Below are 20,389 nucleotides of genomic sequence, written 5' to 3'. Positions count from 1 at the left end.
GGTGGTATTTGTGTGTGAGAGTGCATGCATGGTGATTGATAGAGATGAGTGAAGCTTAATGAAAGAGTAGAATAATAAGTGACTGAGGCCCGAATTGCCTGGGGGTAGGAGGGCTGAGGGGTCTATAGTCCCTGGTCTTTTGGGTGTAGCACTGGATAGAAGCTCAGGGGCTACAGGCAAAAGGCTAACTAGCTCCAAGTCCTGACAGTCCCGACATTAGCGTAGCCCTGGATCTTTTCCAGACCTAGCAACACCCCTGAATGAGAGTGAGAAGTGTGGAACAAAAAGTGAAAGGGGATGAATTCAAGCAGGAGGAGAGGAGGTGGGAGCAGACTAGATTGTAGTAGAGAGGAGAAGGAAGCGAAGACTAGAGAGTGGAGAGTAGAGTGGAAAGCAGGTGACTGCAAGTGGAAGCAAAGAAGGGGAGATGAGGAGACGTTAGTGGGAGTAGAGGGGTTTGGGGAGGAGAGGGCAGTGTAGGGTAGAGAGTAGCAGATAGTACAGGAGACTGGAGAGTAGAGAGGAGAGGGGTGTGGGCAGTAGAGAGCAGTAGAGGGTAGTTGCGAGTTGAGGCGGTAGGAGAGGTAAGTAGTAGGGAGAAAGTGGGAGAAAAGCAAGAAAGAGAGACACACTCACAGAAAGACAATAGCTGGCAGTCGCATGAACATCAGAGGGATAGATGAAGAGGGAGAGAAAGAAGCGAGTGGCAGGGAGTGAAAAAGTAGGCATAGGCGAAGAGAAGGAAAGAAAATCAGGACCATGAGGGTGTGAAAGAGGGGGACTAAGTGAAACTGAGCTGTTCAGAAGGCAGCACATCTTATCTTGAGACCCAGACATCTCTCGGAGTCTCTGAGATTGACATAGGTTCCACCCAGAAAAACCATGGAGCGAGTAAGAGAGGGAAAGGTGAGGACTTTAGGCCATCACTCCAGTTAGCATTCCAGACAGCAGGGATTACCACCAAAGGGATGGGGAAGCCTTGGAAAGGGAGTTGGGAAGCCCACAGGACCTGGGAGTGGGACGGCTTTTAGTGTGTTCTACTTTCCTCGCATACCACCAACCACCAAATGTCAGCCTCCTTTGAGTTCTGTAAAATAAAAACTCTTGAACCATTTTCTGGAGTACTGGTATTCTCAAGGCCATTTTTGGCACCATACAATAAACATTTTTAAAAAACTACACGTAACTGTACTTAAAAATAATGTTGCTAGCCATTTCAGAGACATGTATCCTTTTAAATCTGCTTGGCATGATGCTCCCATCAGGTAGTAGAACTGTGATTTTTAATATCCGTATTATGTGTGTTATGCCACACATATAACATGTTTATGTAGTGCTTAGTGCCATAAACCTCCTGCCTCTATAGGAAAAATAGGTGCTACTGATATCTACTTGAAGGGTATTCAATTTATCGTCCTTAAAACAACAAAGGGATGAGCCAGGCCTACTGCGATGTAACCATATATTATGCAGGATGGAGAGAGATGTCAAAGTTGGCACTTGACTTGCTGAGCTATTTTACCACCAGTGCCTTAATAACCTGTCCATGCCTGAATCATCTAGGGAGAAGGCAAAATTTGCAAGAACTGACAGCACAATGCAATACAGCTGTTTCCATGCTTTGTGGGGATCACCGGGAATGTCTGTATTGTTTGTAAGGCTGCATGCTCATAGCTTCATTTATAAAAGGAGGACTGGCCTCCTGTTCCAGGGCACTATTCGTCCAGTGATGCTGTGTTTATTGCATCTTTAACAGATGTGGTGCCTCTATTGTTACTTGCAAGATTCCGTGAAGGTTGGTGTACCAGTTAACAGTTATAATATAGACACTCTGTAAACAATGGTCTTCTGAAGTATATTACATGTACATTTGAAAAGTGATGGAAAATAATATCCCAGTTTATTTGCATAGAGGAGCTGATAGTTACCAAATCCTGATAGCCATCCGTCAGAAATTCATGTTTGATCTGGTCTTCACCATCCAGTTGCTGATAAAACACAGCAAATTTATCAATCACTGCATCGTACACGACTCGAGGACGGTCCCAGGTGACAAGAAGGCTGCTGTAGTTCTTTGGATCAGCTTGGACATTCTCTGCTTCCGAACTGCAAACTGTAGAAATAGAGATATGTTTATTTAATAGACTGCGTACATTTCAGTGTATTGATGTATATGCATTCGTACCTGGGTCCTGGGCAAGGGCTATCAGCCAATCAGGTGGCAGGAAATCAGGCAGTACTAACCATGTCCACCAGCGTTCCACCAGCCACCTGCACCCCTTCCCCAGGTGCTGCCATCATTGTTCTTTGTATAACTACTATAGCAGCAACCATCTTGATTTTCTTTATTTTGATGGGAGATTGGGCACATGTAAGACAAGTGCAGCCCATCTGCCATCCCAAAAAAATATTTAAAAGACATGGGTCATCCTAAGTGAGGATTGTTACCGGCCCTGTACGCCCCCTGATGTGATAGTGATATAACACAATTTTCTGTTTGTGTGGAAATGCAAGATTCTGAGATGTTTTCAAAGCACTATAACAATTAAGCATACTTCCTTTTCTTTCTCAGTCTTTATTTTAAGTTGTGGCTCACAGTTGTTGCTCCAGTGACACCCCGTAAGACAAAAGTATTGGTGGAGGAATACGGTAGGGGACAGAGTCTGTGGATTTCCTTTGGTTATTTATCCCATGCATTGACTGCCTATGGCCATTCACATTCCCACCCACGCCCCACCCAACCCGTCCAAACCCGGCCCACTGTAGTCTCTTTTACAACATTGTTGCAATCAATTTTCACAATATGTAATTGCTGTGTTTGCGGACACATCATTGTCAGTTTTCTGAAGCAACAGCAGAGTAATTGTGAACTTTTGCATGGATGATGGGCTGGCATACCATGGTTCTGTCCCTCCTCAAATGGTCAGAAAATGCTTCCCTGACTCAAACACAGATTGGAAATCTGGTGGCACAATTCATGAGTATGAATCAATATTGGTGTTTCCTCTTTTTCACTTGTTCAGCAAGCCTGCCCATTAGAGCTGCCTTATGGCTGCCGGGGAAGAGTCACCCACGTCTGTCCATTCATACAGTCAAAAGGGTGCATGTGGCGTGTGTGGCCTACCCGAGCGCTGGAGCAGACGTGCTTCATGTCCAAGCCACTTCAATTTTGTATGCTTGGGGCCCCATGGAGGCAGCAGCAGCCCGGGATGCGCACCGCCTCCCTGGATTCGTGTTTTCACCCAGTGAGGCCTCAGTAGAGCGATAGATTAGAGCCACGCTCCTATCCAATATGGCACCTGGAGCTGTGAGGCGGGCGGGTGAGGATTGCATTCCTGGTTCCGAGCCCCATTGAGATGGCCAGCCAGGGTACCGGGTGATGGTAGGGGGCCCAGCATCACCCCCTCCCTCCCTCGTCCCCCCCAGAGTTCCCTCATCCATCAACCTTGGACTGCATGGTCCTGAGACACGGCTGAAGTGGTGGTCTGTGAGGTATAGGCGCCACCCGTCATTGGAGGGGGCATCCGTACTACTTTGCACCACCGCCTAGCCGACCCTGATCTCCTACTGTCAGCCCCTGGCTAAACTGTTAGGCCACTCCAGAGTGGTGTGATTTTCCCAGCTCCGCTCCTTGGACCTGTCCTGCAGATCCCATGTGGCTCCAATTTTTTCAGCCTTCAGTCAGCAGGAAAGAGCTTCCCACTCGGGTAGTTTTTCAAACTTGGTGGCTTCTTGGAGACATGGATTTGCCCCACGGCATTCTCGTGGTGATTATGGCCTCATAAACCTGGCTGCGAAAGCTCCCAAGGGAGGCGCTTATGCACCATCAAGAGAAGGCCAGGAAGCAGGAGCTGTCGGTGGAAGCTGAGGTACATGTGAAACATGAGGCTGAGACGGTTGCTAGACTCGGCTGTGCCTGCCATGAGGGCAAATTTGTGGCAACTGTTTGCAGATATTAAGAAGGAAATACAGAGCATAGTGGGGGAATTTACCCAGAAAGTGTCAGTGATAGATACGTGAGTGGAGTCAGCTGAATCCTGCATTGACGAGCTTGAGAATGGTACCTGCTTACCTCTTATGAGTTATCTCAATTAACCGGCCAGGTGGAAGAACCCAAATCCACTAGCGCACGTCTGCAGCTGCAACAGGAGGACCCAGAGAACCAGTTGAGGGGAATCAGCATATGGATTAGAGGCATCCCAATGCAGGTTCTAGACTCCGCCCTCACGTCCTATGTATGCAATATGTTCAGGACTCTCCTGAAATGGCCAGCCAATAAAGAACTGGACTGAACCCACAAGGTAGTTTCCTCTATACAACTATGCAACAAGTGGACACTGAATGTACTGCATAGTGCACTATTACAGTGTCAAGGAGAATATCATGGGGGCCACACAGGCCCTTCCGTACTTCGAGTTCTACGGCTCCAGGATAGCACTGCTTCAGGATCTGGCCCTGTCTACATTGGCCAAAAGGAAAGCCTTGGTGGACTTTACACAACAACTGCTGACTGAAGCATTAAATATCACTGGGGCTTCCCAAACACTGTAATCTTTACCTTGGAGAGGAAGAAGAGTATTATCACATTCACTCAAGAAGCAATGCTTGTCAAGAACCCGCCTTCATGTTCCTCCTCACACCCAGAACTGCCTAAAGAAGATTTCCTCCTGGTCTGATGCACAGCTCAGGAGTCAGGCTAGTCCAAGTCACCAGATCGAGGAATTACAGAGGCCTACTGGTTCCAAAAGTCCACTGGCCTCGTGAAGGTGGAGAAGTATCAAAACTGGTCACATTGACATCTGACAGGTCTGAATGGTTGACTTTTCCTTGCAGTGTAAGACATTTACCACACCTGGTCATATGGTGCGTAGGGTGGTGGAAAGGAGCCTGGGCTTTCTGTCCTCCTGGGACTACATTGAGCTATGAGGTTTCACCACTTTGGTTAACATAGGCTTTCACTGAAGACTGGCCCGGACTGTGCCTTGAGGGGAGGGGTTTGTGTGTGTGTGGGGGCATGGGTGCGGTGGGGGGCGGTAATGGGATTGTTTGAGTTGTTATATATTTTGTTTGGGGATATAGGTGTTTCAAGTTAAAGGGTGTTCCATGATTTGTACAATCACTGTGGCAGGATCGTTTGTTTCTCCTTCGGTACCAATGACAGGAGCAGAATGTATTAAGATCATGACCCTTAATGCACAGGGCCTGAATATTCCAAGTAAGAGGATGTCGATGTTGAGGAGGCTCCAGATATCGAACGTAAACATCAATATCTCCATGATCCAAGAAACCCATCTACTTCCTGGAGATATGTTTCGGATAAAATATAAAGTTTTCCCTAAATAATATTTTGCCTCAGCTGCAGAAAAAAAGAGGGGCGTGGCTATCCTACTAGCTAAGGATACCTCTTTCCTGCAGAGAAAGGTCCTAAGGCACCCAGAGGGAAGATATCTCCAATTCAAAGATCATTTGTTGGGGCACCCCATGACTGTTGTCTCCCTTGACCTCCCCAATGACAAGCAGCATGAGTATTTGAATTCCATACTTCGTACCGTGCCAGCCTTTGCAGAGGGCAGGTTGATACTGGGCGGCGATTACAACTTGATCCTGGACCCAGCTCGAGATAATACCCGCCCCCCCATCGCCCGCTGATTATGAAAACACGCTGCCTTTGATGAGGGTCCTGCAGGAGCTTGATGTAGACTTCTCCACTGGAATGAAGAGGAGTTCACCCATTATTTGTATTTGGACAGGGGATTATCCCATATTGACTTCCTTTTACTGTCATCCTCATTTGTTCTGTTGATCTCTGACTCAATCATAGGCCCTAGACTATTTTCTGATCACTCACTGGTTTTTCTGGAGTTGAGAATTCATAGATGACAGACACCAATTAGGTGTGAGTGGAGACTTAATGATCCTCTGCTTCAGGACCGTTTCATGCGTAAGGCTACAGCTGTGGTCATAGCCAGTTACTTTGACGAAAATGATAGTGAAGGGACTTCGCCTGAGGCTGTATGGGACGCAATGAAGGCAGTGGTGAGAGGAGAGTTTATTAGCTACTATGCAGTGTATTTAGCAGCTAGGAATCATGCCAGGGACCTTTTGGAATATATCATGAGTTACTTGGAGAAGACTCAAGCCCGGGAAAGGATTCCAAGCACACTGTGGGAATGGAGACTGCTGACTCAGATCTAATCTGGGAGTGCTAATGGCATTCAAAAAGGCCAACTCCTTCAACTGGACAAAAAATTGTATTAATCACAATCTAATAAAGCCAAAACGTTTTTAGCCTATAAATTAAAGAGGCAAAAGACTCGAAATAATATCACAGTCATCAGGGAAGAGACTGGAGTTGTCATCAGGTTCACAGACCCAGAGAAACTTGACCTCTTCTCAAGCTTTTATGAAAGGTTGCTCAGGTTGGAGGGGCTGGCCAATGAGGCACAGGCCCCCTACCTGGAACTGCCTTCACTACGAAGGCTCTCCCAGGAGTCTCGTGATCAGCTAGAGCTTCTCACTGCAAAGGAAGAGGAGGAGCGGGCGATTGATTAGCGTCTTTTGTTATTATAACTCTTTTTATTGTTTTACAACATATAAGGAATTACAAAAACAAAAACCTTCCCCGCATCCACCCCCTAACAGTTCTTTATCTTGTCCAGGGGCAACAGTAAATTGCAGTTATACACGTACACTTGGATTGATTAGCTTCTTAATCAAAAGCCTATGGCCCCAATGGGTTCATGCCAGTATTTTACAAGGCCTTTAAGGGACATCTTTTAGCCCTGTTGACGTCATTGTTCAACTCGTTTTAAGTATCGGGAGCAGTGATGCGGTCAATGGGAGAATCTCATCTTGCAATGATACTCAAACCAAGAAAGGATGCTACTCTCAGTGATTCTATTACCCAATCTCCCTCCTCAATACCAATGCGAAGCTCTATTCAAAGACTGTCGCCACTAGAATGATGGCATATTGCCTCGCTTTGATCCACCGAGATTAAACTGGATTATTTAGTGGGCGTAGTGCGCATGACAATATCAGATGGGCCATCAATATTATGGAATTGGGGGAAGGAGCGGGACCCTGATGTCCGAGTTGGTGCAAGACAACAAGGATTTTGGCAGAGTGGAATGGCGAATTAATCTTTTGGCCCTGCAGGTTTTCTGATTTAGTCCTAATTTAATCACACAGGTGAGGGATTGCTTTTGCCATTACCGTGTTTCAGATGCATCACTAGGGGCACACTTTAGGGATGTCCTTTGTACCCCCTGATTTTTGCGTTGATAATGGAACCCTCGCCATCCGTATATGTTCCAATCTGTGATTTAGGGGTATTTGGATGATTTGGAGAGGTCAAAGACTCGGGAGATCTCATGGTAGGGTTGGGGCACAGTGGTGAAAAGGAACATAATCCCTAGACTCCTCTATTATGTACTAGCTCTGCCAGGTCAGATTCCATGCTCCCCCCTTCAGGCTGTGCACCGGAAAATCATGAAAATTATATAGTGCTGTCGTAAGCCTCGAGTCAAGAAACAAACCCTTCAATCAAGTAAATATAGTGGTGGACTCTGCTTCCCTTTCCTCCAGAACTACCTTATGGCTGATAATATTTCTCAAAACCATTCCTGGCGGGAGGGGGCCAATGAGCCCCTCTTGGTGGGCATTGAGCAATCCGTTTCGAAACTCAATTTGCTTGACCTACCTCTCCTAGACACAGCGTCCCAAAGTGCTGGGGGCCCTCTGTTGCCCACTTCCCAGGCTTCTTTGGCATACTGGGATAGAGCAAGCATTCTATGGGGGATCTGTGACAGAGAATGAGTAAGAGACACAACCCTCAGCACAAAATGGCACACAGATGGTTTGATAATGAAGTAAACACACAGAAAATAAACTTTAGAAACTGATACAGACAGGGAGACAGAACTGCTCAGCACCGGATTAACTGTCTTTGAGAATCCGGGCCAGAGACTACAGAACCCTGATAGAAAATAAACAGGGCTTATTTTCAGAATGCTTTAGTTCTGCCCCAAACTGTGATTTAGAAGCATTCCAAATTTACAAGTAATTGAGCACCACCCCTTATCCAATGCTAAAACAGAACTTTTCTTGTCCCAAAAGATACAAACAGGCTCTCCCTACTTCATCCTCAACCATTACTAACACAGTGAACGATATGACGGAACCTGTATAACAGTGCTACCTATGCCCTTCAACCCTCATCAAGGGTCACATCAACGTCCTGGCCTCACATATCTTGCTAATTCCGTGTCCCCTAAAATTCTGAACTCATTTAAAGACACCACTGTGATGCTATTCATAAAATCCCTCCTACAACTTCAACAATCCTAACACCTATTGCCTGATTTCAAACATTTCCTTTATGGCCAAAATCTTAGAATGAATCGTGATCACACAACGGTCTGAATATCATGAAACATTTGAGCTCCTCCATGGCAATCAATCATGGTTTAGAGCATGGGCAAGCCCAGAAACTACCCTCATTTCATGAGGGAGGAGATCCTTAAACCCTTGGACAATAACACTCCTTCGATACCAAACCTACTGGATCACAGAGAACCTTTTAATACTGTTCAACACTCTACAGTAATATCTAAACACGACTCCTGCAGGAGGATCAATGTCCTTGCACTAAGATAACTAACAGATCAGCTCACAGGATGCATGAAACAGGATAGGCTAAGGGATCTCTGATTTTAACCTGACACTCTCAAACTAGGGATTCCCCAAGGTCTACCCTCTCAACCTGGAAGTGTAATGCATGCATTTTACCCTTGGGGACCACCCTGAACCAAAACTCACCTAGATTCCAACTCTATGCAGACTATGCACACATTCATCATGAGAGGTACTAACCAGGCTTCAATAGTCACTAGCCTCCTTAATTCTTCACATTGACCCAACACACCATTTCTCACTCGCCAAGAGTCAATTATCACTCGCCATTGACTAGCGGAGAGCCACATTTTGAGCCCTGTTCATTGTCATATACCAGTTCTTTTTCGACAATGTTTGTCATTAAAAGCAATATATAAAAGCACATTACAAATTATCAAAACAATTTAAAATAAAAACCATATTTAACTCATAAAAGGTTGTTCCAGGACAACTAAAAGTAAAACATATGTTTACACAAGAGTTTTAACTCTCTAAACCCATGCTTGTAGAAGGTAATTGGAGATGGCAGAGAAAATATCAGTATAGGCTGAGTTATTTTGACATTGTTTACTAAGACAAGTTTTTAAATTTCATCTGCAAATTTCATAAAATGCAGTACATAAAAAGAGAACAGATTGAAGGCTTTTTGTCTTTACGCTACAAAAAAGGCAATCGTTATGCTTCTGGTATTTGCAGTGCTTTAGAATCAACAGGGCAAGGGGAAAAACACCCAGCCTTATTTCTCTATAGAGAGGTCTGGCAAATGGATGCCTATAATCTGCCAGATATTGTGCATGGCCAAAATAACCTTTAGGGGTCAAAGTTACCCAAACCCATTGCTGATGTTACACACCTACTTAATAGTTTGCTCTAGGTCTAGACCAAAAAGGCCTCATTTATCTGCTGCCTGGTGTTATTACTGATACTTTTCAAGTTCAGCCACTGTTTTTCTACTCCCAAAGAGACATAAAGATTTCTAATAGGCCTGGCTTCTGGTAATGAAAACCCTCCCTGGGATCCCAAAACTTAGTTGACAGCACCTTTTCAAACTTAAGTTTTGACCACAGCAGGACCCGGTAGATCCATGAAGCTGCACAATCACAGTTCCAAACGGATAAGCGCATTTAGAGCACCAGACAGAACAATCAATTTTAAACACACATTTCCTGCTAGAGTCAATCTTGTTGAATAGCAACACCTCCACATTTCTATGCCACAAGAAGCAGTGGCTTGTGCTTGGGTCCTATAGAGATGTAATGCAGGAACAACTGAGTAAAAGAATGAAATAACCTCTTGGCTTCTTCTCGCAGCAGCCTATTTAGTTTTCTTCCTCATTTCCTAATACTGATAAATCAAATCCCTAGGTAATAATAAAAGTGACTTTTTTGATGGGAAACCATTTAACTGCAGATTCAGACATTTTTGTTTCATTGACCTTTGACTGCAAGACATCGTTTTTAACATAGTGCGGAGCAACAATCATCATAGCACAGTATATGAATGCTTGAAATCAGCCCACAAATGGTTAATGATGAACAGCATCTGATCCTAATGTTTAGTAACTCCAATTCCTAAACTCCCCTTTTCACCTGGCCAGATTATCTGGAGAACCACCAATGACTATGGATTTGTGAAAAAAGCTGGACACCATTCTGGGCAAGGATTTGTTTTGTACTCCCCAAATGGAAGAGGTTGCCCGCAAAGCTTATTTACAACTAGAGCTTTTCTGCAAGATCATGCCCTACTTTGAGATAACTCAAAAGGTTGAATTGACTATGGCTGTAGTCTTATTAAACCTAGACTATTGCAATTGCATCTAATAGGGCTGGATTAAATTCCAAAATCACCAACTTAGACTCATACAGAATTGTGCAGAATCATGCACAAAGACAGATGCTACGGCTCAAAATGAGAGACCGGAGAGCACTGGCATTTAGAGCACTTCACTGGCATCCCTTCGAGCATAGAGTCTGTTTTAAAATCCTTTGTCTGATCCACAGACATGTAAATAATAGGGGCTCAAGTGGCTTACAGTCCTTTAGAACCCTATATATCCTAACCAGGAAATCGAGATCAGCAGGAGAGAATCTCCTAAACATTCCAAAATTCATAAAGCACAGACAAAAGTGTAAAATATCTTCACCCATCGCACCTTCTTAGTGGAATGACTTACCAAAAACTCTCAAACCTGAAACAAATCACCTTATTTTCAAAAGGGCACCCAAGAAAGCTTTTCAGGCAGGCTTTCCGAGCTCTGAAAGGTCATAAATTGAATGGAGAAAACCTAGTCCCACAACAATCCTGACCGAAAATGTGCATGATGCATGCTAAGGAGACCGTCATGAAGCAATGTGAATAATTGAAATGTTGGGTTTTAAACAAGGTCTTAAGTTTCACACAACTAAATAATAGCATCAGGATATCACCCAGAACGTCCCATAAGGCTGCAGCAAAACTCTTTAAACATATTCACACTGCAGGGACACCCGCCCAACTCTTTTACCTCAACCACAAATGCTTCCCATAAAATAGGTTCAAGTTCTCAGTTTAACGGAAAACAAGTGGTTCAATAACATGTCAGGTTTCTCCCAAAATTCCCTGGCTCAGCAAAACCTCTGGTTCAACAAAAACCCTAGTTTGTCCAAAGATCTCTGATTCAACGCAATCCCTAGTGCATCCAAAATATCTCTAGTTTAACAAAATCCCTGATTCCTCCAAAGTCTCTGGTTACACAAAAGTTCTGCTTGACCAAAAACTCTCTGAATGAATAAACGTTACATTTGTAAAAAAGGCTCACATTTAACAAAATACAGGGTCTGTCTCTGCTGTTTCTTACAAGATATTTTTTACCATAGAATGCTACAACAGCTGGCCACTGGGAAGCAGGGGAACAATAGTTCATCTTTCCCCTTATGATGTTGGATGAGATTCCTTAGCTGGTTTAAGTTCTTCAGATACATTTCTAGACTTTAACTTATCAGGGTCTCCAGTTTGGTCCAGAGGTGAGGTGGCTCAGAGGGGAACAATAGGCCTAAATAGGCCTCCATTCTGTTCTCTGTTGCAGGGGCCTGTCACCCAACCCTGTTCGATCTTCCTCTCTGCCAAACCACCACTCAGTCATGCCTGGGGGCCTCACAATAGAGCTCACTCTGTCCCATTACCTGGCTATCTGCTAACCTTATGTTAGGAGGCCTCCATTTTGGAGGTCAAGGTATCAATTTTACTGTTCATGGCCTGCATGGTCTCCAGAAAAATGTAGGGCAGGGAGTACCTTCTTTTTTGTTTAAGGGGGGCTTGGACTCAGGAAGGTAAGTTACATATACATACAAGAGGATTCAGTCAACAGCTACCCCTGTTCAACCATGCATTAGAGGTAGGTATGAAAAGCAGCAGGCTAGGTTTAACAAATACTAGTTGATAGAGGTCACATACAAAGCTAGAGAGTTAAAGGAGTCAATTTTAATTAAATCAAAAAGATTTAGACACACATCTAAAAATTGTAGGTCTAGGTACACATAATTAGACCACAAAAAAACATATATGCCCGAGGGGGCTACAGGTTCAAATATTTGCACTTCACATTCAAGCGGTTAGTCTTCCTCGATGGTATCTGCTGTGGGAGCCGAAGAAGACACCCCTGAGGATGATAAAGGCTTCACTGCTGGCCTTGCGAATGCATCCAGTTTAGTTTATATTTTCTTCTTGCATTCCAAATTTGTCAGGCCATTGGGACCACTCCAAGGCTCGGTGGGACTCCCTCCTCCCGTATGTCCACTGCTCCTTTCCTGGCCCAAGCACAGGCAGTGAACTCCCACTGCCGCACACACATCAGGGCAGCCCGCTCCTCCACAGCTGCACAGTGCACCCCACAGGTGCAGGCACCACTCCCATGCCCCCAGATGTAAGTCAGGCTTGGCCAACTCCTCTGCGTGGGGGCCACAACCCTGCCTCAAAGCTTCTGGATTGCTGCCTGGACAACAGGCCCAGGATCACGCCCCGACCCCCAGTACAGTTCCAGCTGGCGGCTTCACACCGGAAGGGAGGCCCTCTGGAAAGCAGGTGCCCTGCACAGTGAGTGTTCGGGTCGTTCCTCGGCTCTGAAACTTACAGCCTCTCTCCGGTGCTCGGCACCCACACCCGGGCGAGTAGTCCAGCACAACAGGACCAGGCAGGCCACAAGCAGGACTCATACCCAGGCAGCTCCTAGCAGTGTTCTGTCCATGCCATGCCAGCGCACCCACCACAGCAGGCTTCAGCAAGTCATGATCCATGGGGCCCCAGCAGGACAGCTCAGATTCCAGAGTTAGGAGGGTCTCATGGCTCCATCCGGATAGGACTTTTACAGGTGCAGCTCCATGATTTCCGTTGTAGATCCCAGGTTGCAGGCGGTGACCAGTGGAGCTCTAAACAGATGTGGTCATAAAAAAGTAATTCTTATTCGAAATGGGGGTATTTTGTAGGTAAATGCATTTTAATGCCATCATTTTGGAATCAATGCTTCTTAGTACTTAATAATGCATGCACATCAAAATATGCATTTTTACTACTCTCATTAATCATTTTATCATAAAACATTAAAATATTGATCAGTGGCACCTTGGTGAACACCAACAGACTCCGAATAATATGTTAAATAGATACAAAAATGAGCCCTTGAGCTGGCTCCTGGAGGCTGACATCTTACCAACTTCCTCTTATAAGACCATGGATCCTGTTACAAAGTATCAATAAAGGGCTTTACTGATCGACTTTAGACATTTCTATAACTCTAGAGACAACAGCTGCTGTAACAAAGTATCAATAATGGGTTTTAATGTAGGAAACATATTTCAACTCTAAATCACAACAACTGAATTCTAAATTTGACTAAATGACATTTTGTGGATGTGTAGTGCTATTCTGTAATAGAAGTTTGACTTCCTTTTGATCTGTGGTTTCCTCTTCTATCTTTCCTTCTTCCTTTATGACTTCTGTTCTCGTTTTGCTGTCTTGTGCTTTCCATCTTTCTTGTCTATTAATTAGTTATGTTTTCCTTCCTTACATGTGTATTTTCTTTCTACTTTCATTTGCACCTTCTTTGCTGCAGTCACATGTCCTTTTTTCTTTCACTTAATTATTCATTCTTCTCTTCAACTGAACTCTTCATTCTATATTTCCTCCATTCCATTATTGTTTATTCTTTGTCATTCATCTGTCTTTTCTCCCTTCTTTCTTTTATTTATTCAATATTTTCTCCTTTTCATTATTTCACGGTTCTTTCATTACTTGCTGATATAGCAATGTATTGTCTTATTTTATTCATTCCTTCTTTCTATGTTTTCTTCACTGAGTCTTTTATTAGTCTATTTATTTTTCCATATCTGTTTACCTCATTTCTTTCTCTTTCTCTCCTTCACTCTTTGTCACTTGTTTATTTGTCTTTATTTCTGTACCTCTTGTTCTTCCTTTCCTTATTCCTTTATACCTAATGTCCATGTATTCATCAATTTGGTGTTAATAGAAGTGGCTAATTTGATTGAGGAACACAATTTAGATGTCCTCTTAATAACTGAAAAATGTTTTTCAGACTCTACACAGGCCCTATTCCATGATTTAGTACCAGAAAATGTTCTGATACAATACATTAATCATGTTGGTAAATGTGTGGGGGAGGGGGGTTATTGCAGTTATCTATAGGAAGTCACTGCACATTTCCCATTTAAACACCCTTGACTGGAGTCAATTGTGTTGGGATACAGACCCTCAGGACCCTACAGAACCTTTTTAGAAAATGTAGATTTATTTTTAACTACTCCGGCAGCAAACATAGAGAGATTTTGCTGTTGGGAGATTGGAATATCTGTCAAGATGACTCCAAACACCCAGACTCCAAAGAACTCTGGCATATTTTAGAACATCATGGCCTTTGGTCATTGGGAAACTCACCTACTCACACTAAAGGCCAATGCCTGGATGTTCTTATGGTGAGAAGTAATCATATCTCCCTTAGAGACAATCTACCTGTTTATTGGTCAGTTCATTCTGTTCAGTCATTCACCCTGACTGCCTCCCTGAGGAATAATCAAGGGTTTACAGATAGCCCTGGCATATTAACCAAAAAGATTTAGATAAAACCCCTGCATTAGAGATGAGGGAACTGCTAGCCTCATTCGACATTACTTTACCCAGTGAGGATTTCCTCGATGTTGGGACTGAGCTTATGGATACTGTATGTGCTAGCAGAAGGGTCTCAAAGCCCTGGTTTACACAGAATGTAGTCCCCTTACACAAATTAGTTAGTTCTACAGGACGTATATGGCAAGAGAATCAAACCTTAGAGAACACTGATAGAGCTAAAATTGCATTAATTAACTACAAAAAACCAATTTGTGTAGCTAAAAGAGAATTTGTTCATAAATAAATTGTGGATGCCAGTAATCAACCAAGAGAAATGTTCCCCATCGAATCCAAATTTTGCCATCCTATTAGTAAAGGTTCCTCTATTACACCATCATTAGCACAAACAAATGCCTTCAATTGATTTTTTTAGAAGAAAATTGAATGCATTAAGAGTAATATTATAGCCATAGGTCAGTTCCCAGGCCATAACCTTCTGGGACAGACCATCAACCAATCCCTCCTGGGACAGGTGCAGCTTAGGGGGTGTTAACACTACGAAGCGGTTTGATTTTTACCCTGTATCGGAGGACTATATATGCACATCGGTGAAAGACCTGAAACCTACCAATGATTCTTTATTTCCACTTCCTGCACTGGCAGCAAAGCGTATGGCCGAGGAAATCTCACCTTTCCTAATAAATCCCTAAATCAACTTTGCTAAAAAATTCCAATCTGGATCACCTGGCTGCTCAGCATTATTGACCCATTGCAGGACTTCCCTGGCCCAGGAAGGTCCTGGAGAAAGTGGTTACCCAGCAGCTGCAGGCTTTTGTAGAAGGGTCTATGCTTGAACCCTTTCAATCAGGGTTTCATCCAAAGTTTGACACTGAGACAGCTTTGCTGGCGGTCCAAGATGAACTCTTGGAAGTTGCTGACCAGGGTGCATTTTCACTTCTGGTGATGTTAGACCTGTCCGCTGCCTTCGACATGGTCAACCACATCACTCTACTTGACTGGTTAAGGATGGTTGGCAGAGTGTCAGAGCATGCTATTAAGTGGTTCAAATCTTTCCTGGAGAACCACCAACAATGTGTCAGACTTGGAGGTTTTATCTCGGGTCCCATTACTATGGCTTGTGGTGTACCCCAGGGGTCTTCTCTGTCGCAGCTTCTTTATCAGGTATATCTTCGACCTTTAATGGAGATCTTGAGACGTCATGGGATGAGTTATCAATCCTATGCCGATCATACTCAGACCCTCATTAAAGCTGGCAATTTTGAAGAAACATTTGTCAGGGTCAGTCAGTGCTTACAAAAGATCAGTGAGTGGATGTCTATTAACCAACTTCAATTGAATGCCTCTAAAACAGAGTTTATCTTATTTGGGGGACAAAAGGGAGTCGGCTGTCAGTGCATCACATTTATCAAAGCAGCGTGTGATATTTCATTTCAGTGTATTGTACTGAACAAGCTTTTCCAAAAAGTAGAATACATTGATATTTCATGAAAAATCTTTCTGCAATGTTAAGGTGCTGGTTGATCCAACAACACCCCTTAAATTTGGCAGGTGTTGGAATATGAGCCGGCTTCCCTCTGAGCAGCCCCTGGGGCCATAGTTCAGAGCATGGGCACACAGATCTCATCACATAAGGCATCCCATTTGACATCCTCAATGACATCACTGGAAACCATCCATCACAGTGAGAAATGATTTAGCTTAATTTCACGATATATGACAAACATCATGTATACATGCAGTGCATACTAACAGAGCTGTCATATACCCTGTCAGTCTGTCATGGATACTTAAAAGAATGGAGACAAATATTTGTCTTATCTTTGTAAATAATGAAAGTATACTTTTAGAAAGTAGTTTTTGCTCAAGATAATATATATGTTCAAATGCTCTAGAAAACATCACAACTTTAATCAGTAGAGTGCTTTGGCTTCCTCTGTCCAAATAAGCTTGTGTCCTCGCCACATGTATTTCCTCCCGATTCAACTTCACAGGCTATCCTCGCAACATGTATTTCCTCCCGATTTAACTTCACAGGGTATCTAACATAAGGATTACCTTTCCACATGGTTCAAGCCTACTTTCTCTTTGCCTGAACTGACAGTTTTTTTTTATTTCAAGAAAAGAAAGGAATTCAGAAAATTGTTTCCTCTCATTTATTGTATTGTCTTTCTCTGGACAGCTGCAAGGTCATGGCTGCACTATCCACAACATCTATTTTGTTCTTCACCATTTTCTGAAAACTACAATGTGCACTTTACAACATGTGCTGCATCCAATTCAATACAACCTGAAGGCTAAATGTTGCAACTTACTAGAGTGGCTTTTCACGCAAAAGGTACCCATCAAAGTACCGAGTTATAAGGGGCCTAGAATATCTTTTGATTGTAAATTCCCGTTCAATACTGTCTTACTTATGATTCATGAGTCATGAATGCCATGATTGCAAAGTGCCTATATTTGTTGATGTGATGTCAACAGAAATCTTTCACTTGCCTCCATACTCTCTAGTCATTTAAGAAGTAGCAGTATATTATTTAAATATTGTCTTGCTCTTGCTTCAGATGAGATCTGTATATTCAATGATGTGATCAGTGATGTAATCTGTGCTGTTGTCAATATGCTGTGGTCTCCCGTGATGTCATCTATAATTTTATAAGTCACTAGCAGTTGTATCCGTGGTTCGCATGGTAATTCCTTCTAAAAAAATGTAATTAGACAAAGGTATATTTTTTAAAAAAAATGTTTCCATTGTCTACACCATGGCACCTACCCACATGCCAAACTTCAGGTTTGTAGCATGTTGGGAAGTATGCTGAACATTTCGAACAGACACACACACACACACACACACACACACACACACATAGCCACAAATTCCCCTAAACCCCCCAAAATGAGACACAGGTATATTTATATTTGATACTTTTTACATTGTCAACACCATGCAACCTACCCACATGCCAAATCCCAGGTTTGTAGCTTGTTGGGAAGTATGCTGACCATTTCGAACAGTCAAACACACACATATGCACACATTTCCCTTTTTATATATTGAGAAGATAGACAGATAGATAGATAGATAGATAGATAGATAGATAGATAGATAGATAGATAGATAGATAGATAGATAGATAGATAGATAGATAGATTGATTACATGTTTGATGTCATTGCTGATGTGTTTTGCTTTGTGTTTCAGGGATGCACGCATAGCTTTTAACACAAGATGAATTGCAGGTGTTTTGTTGCACTATACAAGCACTTTAAAATGATCTCAGCTAGTTTTTTTTTATTGATGTTCAAGGGTTTTGTTCAGGGACGCCATTTCACCAAAATGCCAGGGGCAGCTGAAGTGGCACCACACAGCCCTTAACCTCTGATGACATCACATGAAGTGACGTCTTTTGACCCCAGCCCCAAGTGACATCACAAGAAGTTATGGCACACAACCTTCAGATGCATCTAACAACTGTGTTTCCAGGTGCTCTCATTTCAGCCAGATATAAGAACCAAGGCTCCGAGGGAGGGGAGAGTTGTCCACGATGACACATTTGGGGAATGCCATTTTCCAGATTCAACGTGGAGCCCATATGTAAAACATACATAATGCAGTACTTGTAACAATATAACCGAAATCTCTAATGCAGGCTACAGGTAGTGTATGAAACATCTATAGATCAATGGACACAGAAGTAATCATTATCTGTGGCATTGATGTGTTAAAGAAGCCAAGAAAGCACTGACCTGGGGAGGCGTGCACTGTCTGTTTACCCAGGTGCAAAATGCTGCACGACAAAGGCCTGAAAATGCAATCATTGACCAGGAGGTAATATCAACAAAATTCCCTGGTTATAAATGTATCTATGACTCAGCTGCTGCTTCGATAGAAGAAACCTAATGTCACAGTGTGTGTGTTTTAATGTTCTGGGTGAGTGAGTGGGTGGGTGTGTGCCTGTGTAGAGAATGCAGAGAGAGTGGATGTAAGGGGAGATGTATGAGTGAGTGACTGGTGGGTGAATGAGTATGAATGTGATAGTGTGTTTAAGTGTTCTGGATGGGTATGTGCCTGTGTGGAGAATGCAGTGTGAGTGGACGTGAAAGAAGGTGTAATGTCAGTGAGTGGTCGGTGACTATGTAGGAATATGATTTTTACAGGGTTAGCAAGGTAGATTGCAGGGGTAACAAGCGAGAACACAGGGGCTGCAACCCCTGGGGAACCCCAAATTACGTCTCTGGTTTTGTTGTGTTGTATTGTTTCAACTTAACAGTCACTCAACTGAAGTTTTTTAACAACATTTCAGGTTTTTGTTATGCTACTCCTACTGCCATTTGCACCATTGTACTTTAATTTGTTTGATGCTTTCAATTAAGATTCGTGTCAATTAAGTAATGTGCTTTTAAGCTATGCAATGGGGTACAGTACATTCCTCCATATAAAGACAGCAACTTTCATTGCCCATACACCCTTTTTTGACTTTCCCAAATACTTTCCAAACTTATTTTCACTTACAATGTTTTTTAACCAATAAAGAAAACAGAACAATATAACATTTACACTGCTCACCTTTTTTGGAATTATATGGGGGTTCCTAAAAGAACCATAGGTTTATTGGAGGGTTAAACAGTGGTACCAAGAAGGCTAAAACAGTAAGACTGGAGCACACTTATTACAATTTGGGTTATTCTTTTAATTTTGAGAAATTAAAAATGGAGCATAAAAAAACAAAAAACAGTTGAGTTAAAAAAAAAGCAAACTATTTGCATTGGGTGTGGTGTACCTCCCTCAACTCTTGTACAAAAAATAGTTGTCAGCAATTATAACAGGATAGCGACAGCCGGGCAAATCCTTATAGCCCTCTCCAGACTCATGTGATGTGTCACATTGGCCACCTCAGATGGTCTAAAGAGGACAACGCTTCTGGAACAGTTATGAGGGAGTCAGCAACAGGAGGTGGTGAAGTAGCTGGTGGTGGTGGTGTTGTAAGTGAAAGTGCAACCAAAGATGATGAAGAAGCTGGTACTGCAAGTCACACTGACACAACCTGGGCTCTCCCTATCAGCTGCACAGCCTGTTTACCAAATGTCTCACAATACTGGTGGTTCACTTGCATGCAGTGATAGTCAGTGAGCTGCCAGATTAGAGATGTGGTGCCGGGTCTCTGCCGTTGGAACAGATGAATGCCCATGTTTAAGTAAATGGCCACAAAAGGGGCAGTGGGCCCACTCGACCTCCACCAATGACTGCTCCTCTGGCACCCGTTACAACAGCCAGCTGATGGGTGGCATCCAACATAATGTCTGAAACTGCATGGGTTGTGGTGGGCGGTCCAACCAATGGATCTCCTCATCCTCCTGTCCACTGATGACCACCTCATTGAATTCCTCGAACTCACATCACCTCCTCCTGCAACCGCACTTCAGGATCCATCTCTCCATTGTCCATAAAATGCAAAAAAGTCAAAAGCAAACAATCCCAAAATAACAATGAAGAAAATCATTTAAAAAATCATCAAAAATAAAAAAAACACATCACACAAACTACACACAAAGGAGGAACATGGAAGGATTGTTGAAAGGAAGAAAGGTTATCCATTAAT

At 43.1% G+C, this 20,389-nt stretch overlaps 1 protein-coding gene across 8 annotated transcripts in view; it reads right to left on the bottom strand.

The window, feature by feature from the left end:
* Positions 1-20,389, bottom strand: part of PTPRZ1 (protein tyrosine phosphatase receptor type Z1) — a 949,709-nt gene that overhangs the window by 426,241 nt on the left and 503,079 nt on the right. For all 8 annotated transcript variants that reach the window (XM_069629084.1, XM_069629085.1, XM_069629086.1 and 5 more), the window contains exon 9: positions 1,929-2,113. In XM_069629084.1, coding sequence (XP_069485185.1) covers positions 1,929-2,113 — 185 coding nt within the window. The remainder of the gene's footprint in view (positions 1-1,928; positions 2,114-20,389) is intronic.

The sequence above is a fragment of the Ambystoma mexicanum genome, chromosome 12, assembly GCF_040938575.1.
Source record: "Ambystoma mexicanum isolate Mex_15411 chromosome 12, UKY_AmexF1_1, whole genome shotgun sequence".
NCBI lineage: Eukaryota > Metazoa > Chordata > Amphibia > Caudata > Ambystomatidae > Ambystoma > Ambystoma mexicanum.
This window is presented reverse-complemented; position numbering and strand designations above follow the sequence as displayed.